Raw genomic sequence first — 8,044 nt, forward strand, 5'->3', positions numbered from 1 at the left:
GGGCTTCGGGAGTCCTCCAAGGAGCCAGGTGAAGCCGTCCCGTGATGCCCCTCGCCCCGGCCGCTCTGGCCTGCAACGTGTATCTGGGGCGGAGGCAGCGGCAGTGGAGTTCGCTGCGCGCTGGTGGGGGCAGCTAGTCTCTCCGCTTGTGTCCCTCTCTCTAGTGTCGCGCTCGAGTCCCGACGGGCCGCGCCAAGCCTCGACATGTCGTACAACTACGTGGTAACTGCCCAGAAGCCCACCGCCGTGAACGGCTGCGTGACCGGTGAGGCTGCCGGGGCCGGAGACCCCGGCGAGGGAGGGAGCTGAGGGGAGCCGCGGCCTAGGGAGGCCCGCAGCCCCGGGGCGGCCGGGCAGGAGCAGGCCCGGCGAATGGGAGGCGCTGGCGGCCAAGAAACCTCCCCCGCCCCGCTATGTCGAAGGAGTCGCCTCAATATGCGCTTTTGGGGGGCTAGGATCTTTTCTCGAGGTCCTTTTTCGTCCTGGGGAGTTCACTCGGCCTCGAGGACAGGGCGGGCCCAGTGAGACAGAGAGAGGAGTGTGAGTTGGTTATGCGGTGTTGTTTGGGCCCGGAAATTGGCCTCATGTGGCCGGGAAAAGGGAAGGTGGTAATGACGATTTTGGTGCCAGGATTTTCTTGTGGAGAAGTCTGGGGGGCCCAGAAGGTGGAGGGATGTGAAGAATGCCCGCATTCTCCACAGAGGGAGAGGAGCTCTTTCCGGGCTAACCCCTTTGCCTGGGGCTGTTGTTTACATGAGGGCCCTGCTGGAGAAGAGGGTTTGCTTTTTGACGATGTGTTTTTATTAAAGACACCAATGTCCAGAACCCGGGAAGGATCATCTGGGACCCACATTCTCAGCTAAATATGCAGACCCCAAGCTTGCATGTTTATGTACACCCTAATCATGATTCCAAAACAAAACTCTATTGTTCAGAGATGGAGGTAGCTGAGTGTGGATGGGGGTGTTGGTAGACTGCCAGGAGGGTAGGGGATGTGGACAAAACAATGTTTTCATGTAAAACTCTGGGACTTTTCTCATTTGGTCTGTCTGAAAAAAGTTTCTGAGACTTTACATGAAGACTGGAAGCATTCTCAATCGAAGCCTGCCACTGTAACTGTAATAGGAAAAGTAAAATTCGAGGGACAAGAGCCATGAGAAGAGATTAGTCAGTCATCGTCAGTTGGAGGACACACGCTCTTAGATCCAGTCCAGTTTTCTTAGTCTGATTAGGGAAGTAGCTTTGTTGAATGCGTGAAATGAGACTCTTTGAGGTGCTGGATTTGGCAAGAAGGGGAATAGCTGGAGGGAGTTGGAGAAGTATGTGAAGTAAATGAGAATTCTGGAGGTATTTAGACATAAATGATTTTGAAGGGATGGGAGTCCCTTTCCCTGGCTTCAAAAGTTAGAGGATCTGTTCTTTCAGGACACTTTACTTCAGCTGAAGACTTAAACCTGTTGATTGCCAAAAACACGAGATTAGAGATTTATGTGGTCACTGCCGAGGGGCTTCGGCCCGTCAAAGAGGTGGGCATGTACGGGAAGATTGCGGTCATGGAGCTTTTCAGGCCCAAGGTAAGTGCTGAGTTGGGACAAACAGTGGAGGGAGAACTATTGGTTGTAGGTTATTTACGTTATTTTTGTTTATTTTCTTTGAGACTGGGGTCTTGCAGTGTTGAGGATGTCTTGCAAGCAATCCCTCCTCTTCAGCCTATGGAGTAGAGTAGCTGGGGGATTGTATGCATGCACCACCGTGCCTTGGCTATGTTATGTTGTTTTGTGAATTCTTGGGATGGATGGAATATGCCTTAGGAGAGAAACGCTCTTCTCTCATTGGATGGCAAATTTCAATATGTATTCTTGACCAAGTTTCCCAGTAGTAGGAGAGATTCATTAGGGAAGCATTTATGAAGTTGACTTCTTTAGGAGGGAGAAATTAAAGCAGTTTGATTCAGAGGATAGGCTACAGAGTGGGGCAGTCCTGGCTTCATTCCTTATAATTCTGACTTTAGCTGTCACTTAAGGCACCTTTCAGATCCAGTCTACTGGGTTATTGTGAAGACGATATGATTCAGCAACACAGGGCATATAGCAAGCATTTAATGTTGTGTTAACAATTACCAGGCTGGGCGTGGTGGCTCATGCCTGTAACCCCAGCACTTTGGGAGGCCTAGAGGGGTAGATTACTTGAGGTCAGGAGTTTGAGACCAGCCTGGCCAACATGGTGAAACCCCGTCTACTAAAAATACAAAAATTAGCTGGGTGTGGTGGCACATACCTGTAATCCCAGCTACTTGGGAGGCTGAGGCAGGAGAATCACTTGAACCCGGGAGGCGGAGGCTGCAGTGAGCCGAGATGGCGCCACTGCACTCCAGCCTGGGTGACAAGAGTGAGACCCTGTCTCAAAAAAAAAAAATTACCATCAGTATTTTTATCATTTTAGTGCAAATGTTTTCATCCAAATCACCACCACATTGCATTATCATGTCTTAACTGAATCTGGCAAGAAAGCTATGGGTTCAAAATTTTAATTATAACCCTTTGAACAAAACAGTAATTTTTTGGAGGTCTGTGTTAAATAAGACTTTGTAGATCCATTTTAGCTTCCATTGTTATTCCCACATTTTTTTTCGTCTGCAAACACTTGGAGAGGAGTGGAGGAGGCATTACATTCATCTTTCAGAATTTGAATGCGATGATTGAGATTCACTTGAGATTGAAATAGATGAAGACTTTGTATATAGAACAGAGAGATGGAGAATCATGAAAGTGAGGACTAGATGTTTACCAGCTTCAGTTCTGGCTTTTTGTACATGCCCTTAGGGTATATGTGTACCTAGTGTGGGTTACAATCTCACCATGTATTTTCTCTTTTGGGAGAGAAGAATTTGGAAAATTCTTAAAGAACTTGGTTTGCTTAAAGACTGGACAGGTTGTTCCTGTTTTAAAAAGAACCTCTTTTGATAGCATAATATTGGTTTCCAGGGGGAGAGCAAGGACCTGCTGTTTATCTTGACAGCAAAGTACAATGCCTGCATCCTGGAGTATAAGCAGAGTGGCGAAAGCATTGACATCATCACGCGAGCCCATGGCAATGTTCAGGTGAGGTGGCTGCTTTAGGCCCATGAGAATTTTCCAAGCAGGGCTGTCATGATTCATTGAGAAAAATTCAAGTGCTGGGAACAGCCCTTTATTTGATTAGAAAAACAAGGGAAAGACACTATGGGTTTGAGCTTTTTTGAGAAAGGACTCCTGTAGTTCACTTAAGGCCCAAGGGAAAGGGTAATAATTCATCGAGATTCAGTATTTCACAAAACAGTTAGGCACTGACATTTGGGCTCCAACTGTTTGGCGTATCAATTAGATTTCATTAGTTTTACTATCTCTCCTAAAATTTTTCTGCAGAAGTGGTGTCCAGTGTCCTCTGTTGCTCTGTGGTTGTTGAGGTTCTTCCCTAATCCCTATTTTGTTTCTCAGGACCGCATTGGCCGTCCCTCAGAGACTGGCATTATTGGCATCATTGACCCTGAGTGCCGGATGATCGGCCTGCGTCTCTATGATGGCCTTTTCAAGGTTATTCCACTAGATCGTGATAATAAAGAACTCAAGGCCTTCAACATCCGCCTGGAGGAGCTGCATGTCATTGATGTCAAGTTCCTATATGGTTGCCAAGCACCTACTATTTGCTTTGTCTACCAGGTACTGGGTCGGGAGGAGAGGGGGAGAAGCTGTGAGGTTAATGTGGTAGGAGTTGTTTTTGCTCATTGGAATGTCTGGTTTGGTAGTAGGGTAGAGAGAGGTGTTTAATGTGTTTGTCCTGAAATGTTTTGAACAACACAATTGATAGGGGTCAGACTTTTGTTGCTTCTTCAGTGCACTAGTACTTGTTGGGGAGGCAGCAAGCTCCCTGGGGCTTGTAGCAGGTTTTAATCCTGAGATTATACTCTGGTTGTGGGCCTTGGAGATTTCATAGGATGACCCAGTTTATACTTTGAGTCTCTTACTGGAGTGCTAGGGGATTATTAAAACTTAGCTGTAGAGAAATTATCTAGATCTTGCCTTTATATTGAGCAAAGACAAATTGTCTTGGTGATGCCTTAAATTTGTTTTTTAAGAAGAGGTTTATGTTTTGTCCAGCAGTCACTTACTGGTGACTTACTGGCTCTTGACTTCTATTTTAGTCTGTGCCTAAAACTTTAGCAGAGCTGATTCTGGACAGCTGTTCTCTGGTCCAGATCTGTTAATTGGGGGTGGGGTGGTAGAACACCAGACTAACATGCCAGTGTCTTGGTAAAATCTCAGCCCTTTAACAAAGCATGCAGCATGAGGTAGTTTCATTTGCATGTGGCTGAATAAATGATGGAAAGAAAATACATAGAGTGTATGGGCACATAAACAGTTTGATAGCCTTGTTATGTATTGGAAGTGCTGAAGTAATTTTGTATATTTCTTAGTGTTACTGCAGTTGTGAGGCTATTGGATTAAGGCTCAATTGAATAAGGTTGAAATCCAGAGATTTTGTTTGATCTTATTAAATATCAGTTAAAATAAAAACTTAGAACTTCTCTCTGTTCTTTAGTTTTGTAAATATTAGGTCATTAAAACTTTGTTGTTGATTATTCAAGGCTGATTGTTCTCAGCCTCAGGGCTGCCAGTCGTAATCAGATCTTCATTTCTGCATGTGTGTCTCAGAAGCCTAAATCCACACTTGAAGTTTTTGTGAAGTTGTGTCATAACTCTACTCACTGATGAAAAAAATGTTTTCATCAGCTAAAAATTACTATCTCCTGTTTTATGCCAAAAATTCAGTGTGTGCTATGTGAAAAGTATTCATGCTTCAGGAGCTATAACAGTGCTATGTGAAAGGTATTCATGCTTCAGGAGCTGTAACAGTGACCAAGATGTGATCCCTGTCCTGAACCACATTGCTGAATTCCTTCCATAACTTCTTTGTGGAAGCCATCTTCCACTGGCTGAGTGTAGCTTTCTCCCCATCCCTGCTCTTCAGCACTTTTTTTTTTGAGACAGAGCCTTGCTCTGTTACCAGGCTAGAGTGCAGTGGTGCAATCTCAGCTCACTGCAATCTCCGCCTCTCGGGTTCAAGCGATTCTCTTGCCTCAGCCTCCCAAGTAGCTGGGATTACAAGTGCGTGCCACCACACCCAGCTAATTTTTGTATTTTTAGCAGAGACGGAGCTTCACCATGTTGGCCAGGATGGTATTGATCTCCTGACCTCGTGATCTGCCTGCCTCAGCCTCCCAAAGTGCTGGGATAGGCGTGAGCTACCATGCCGGGCCAAGCAACTTAAAGGTGATTTTGGCAGTCCCAGCACTGACATGAGTCATGATTCAGAAAAAGGTGGGGGAAGATGGTGTTGACAATGGCAGGACTCAAAGTTCTGGCAACTTTAGAGGAGTAATCAGTTATGTTCTTTCTACTGTTATTCCGTCAGAATGCTTTTCTGAATTGTATCAATTAAAAAAAATCTCATAGGTGTAGCTTATCAATGTGTGTTTTTATGTAGCTATTTTGTAAGTTCCTTGAGGCTAAGGAATGGCACAGGCACAGGCACAGTATCCCTTTTTTTTTTTTTTTTTTTGAGACGGAGTCTTGCTCTGTGGCCCAGGCTGGAGTGCAGTGGCGCCATCTCTGCTCACTGCAACCTCCGCCTCCTGGATTCAAGTGATTCTCCCACCTCAGCCTCCTGAGTAGCTGGACTATAGCCGTGCACCATCACACCCAGCTAATTTTTGTATTTTTAGTAGAGGTGCCATGTTGGCCAGGCTGGTCTTGAATTCCTCACCTCAGGTGATCCGCCCACCTCGGCCTCCCAAAGTGCTGGGATTATAGGCTTGAGCCACCATGCCCGGCACACAGTATCTCTTAGAGTGCTTAGTGCAGTGTGACAAGTTCATTTTTCTAATTTTTAAATCTTTCTTGTTTGGTTGAATTGTTAAGAGTGGTAGATCTCAGATGCCACAGTCTACCTAGGAATTAATCCCAGGCTCAGCTGGTGATTATCAGTATAGTGATGGATAAGGGTGAGAGGGCTGACATGACAGGACTGTTAGATGCTGGGTGGTAGTGGCTTGTCCCTTTCAGCACCTCTCTTAGCCCAAGGCTCATTCTTCCTAAAGGCTAACCATTTTACCTTTTCCTGCTAGGACCCTCAGGGGCGGCATGTGAAAACCTATGAGGTGTCTCTCCGAGAGAAGGAGTTCAATAAGGGCCCTTGGAAACAGGAAAATGTAGAAGCTGAGGCTTCCATGGTGATTGCAGGTTGGTTGGGGGTTTTAGGAAATGTGTCTCCACCTGGGGCTAGGCTAGTTCCCTGTTCTTGTTCCCTCCCTTACCTTCTCTGCCCTTTAGTTTGTTGCTCAGTATTATTGAAGGTGTGCAGTGTTTACCACTCCTTTATGTCTTCTTTCTCTAAAATCTGCTTTGTTTTTTTCTGTCTTTGAGATTGTCTGTTTTTCACTCCTTCCCCCAAAAGTATAACTTTCCTTTTGGTTGGGTGGAGGGATTGACTATAAAACATGGAGATTGATTTGCACAGTGGCATATGGAAATGAGTCTTACTATTTTATTACTGGGTATAAAATTTAAAACTGAAAGAAAGCCAAAACCTATAGTCCAAGCTACTCAAGAGGCTGAGGTGGGAGAGTCACTTGATCTTAGAAGTTCGAGTTCAGCCTGGGCAGCATAATGAGACCCCCATCTCCTTTAAAAAAAAAAAAACAACAACAACAAAAAACTGAAAGGGAGCAATAGAGCTTATCTGATTTCTTCATAGATGAGGAAACAGGGCCAGAGGGACCTGCCCATGCCTGTATAACTGACAAAGTCTGGGCTGGAATCCAGGCTTCTTAACTCCTTGTCCTAACTGCCCCAGCATTATGTTTATCTCACTCAGGAGAGAAGTTTTAAAACTCTTGAGAGAAAATTGGCTCTTCTAAATGGTGGCCCTGATAATGGGGGGGAAGTTAAGCTAAGGAACAAGAGTGGAGACCAGGAAAGAAAAGTAAAATCCTTTGCTTAGAAAGGATTAGAAGTTAAGAAGAAAAAAATGGGAGAATGCATGGGGAAGAACACGGAGAAGACTCCTCACCCATAGGAATGGTCAAAATCAGAAGAGTGGCAATAAAAATATTGCCAGTCTACAATTTCTAAGAATCTCGTAAAGGCTCTCATGTTCCCTGGGCTTTGATGTCCTTTTTAAAATAATGATGATCTCAAAGTTTGCCTTGGGGCTAACTGGACCTGTACTCTTGCCAGCCCCTGATTTGGCAGACCCAGAGTGCTGAGCATTCTAATTTTGCTGTCTTTCCTGCAGTCCCAGAGCCCTTTGGAGGGGCCATCATCATTGGACAGGAGTCAATCACCTATCACAATGGTGACAAATACCTGGCTATTGCTCCTCCTATCATCAAGGTGAGCAGCAGTCCTCTCCCTTTTTTTCCTTTCATCTTTTCTTTCCTTATCCTCACCTTGCTCCTCCTTTTCTCTCCTTTGTCAAAACGAGATTCACAGATGCCTGTTAAACAAATTACTATGTATATAAGATACTGTATTGGCCATTGGAATACAGAGAGAGATTAGCCTGGATTTGCTTACAGAGAGCTTGCTTGCTAACTTAGATAAATGATGTTATCAAAATAGGCTGGCATTTTTCATTGGCTGGGGCAGCTTTCTTTTTTCAAAGAGATAGGGTCTTACTCTGCTGCTTACGCTGGAGAGCCAGAGTGTGATGGCATGATCATAGCTCACTGCAGCCTCGAACTCCTGGGCTCAAGTGATCCCCTTGTCTCAGCCTCGCACGTAGCTAAGATTACAGGCGTGAACTACCTCATGGGGCAACTTAAAGAAGAGACAATTTGGCCGGGCGCGGTGGCTCAAGCCTGTAATCCCAGCACTTTGGGAGGCCGAGGCGGGTGGATCACGAGGTCAAGAGATCGAGACCATCCTGGTCAACATGGTGAAACCCCGTCTCTACTAAAACTATAAAAAATTAGCTGGGCATGGTGGTGCGTGCCTGTAATCCCAGC

General features: G+C 45.4%; 1 protein-coding gene across 3 annotated transcripts in view; it reads left to right on the forward strand.

Moving 5' to 3' along the window:
* The first annotated feature begins 33 nt into the window (after nucleotides 1-33).
* DDB1 (damage specific DNA binding protein 1) overlaps nucleotides 34-8,044 on the forward strand; it is a 33,972-nt gene continuing 25,961 nt past the window's right edge. The window contains exons 1-6 of one of the 3 annotated variants that reach the window (XM_017519854.2): nucleotides 34-265; nucleotides 1,426-1,574; nucleotides 2,985-3,101; nucleotides 3,477-3,698; nucleotides 6,164-6,278; nucleotides 7,333-7,430. In XM_017519854.2, the coding sequence (XP_017375343.1) occupies nucleotides 205-265; nucleotides 1,426-1,574; nucleotides 2,985-3,101; nucleotides 3,477-3,698; nucleotides 6,164-6,278; nucleotides 7,333-7,430 (762 nt within the window). In that variant the 5' untranslated portion in view covers nucleotides 34-204. Of the gene's footprint in view, nucleotides 266-780; nucleotides 1,348-1,425; nucleotides 1,575-2,984; nucleotides 3,102-3,476; nucleotides 3,699-6,163; nucleotides 6,279-7,332; nucleotides 7,431-8,044 lie in introns of those variants that run through there. The other 2 variants (XM_037735327.1, XM_037735326.1) reach the window with 2 other exon arrangements.

The sequence above is a fragment of the Cebus imitator genome, unplaced genomic scaffold, assembly GCF_001604975.1.
Source record: "Cebus imitator isolate Cc_AM_T3 unplaced genomic scaffold, Cebus_imitator-1.0 Scaffold779, whole genome shotgun sequence".
NCBI classification, from domain to species: domain Eukaryota; kingdom Metazoa; phylum Chordata; class Mammalia; order Primates; family Cebidae; genus Cebus; species Cebus imitator.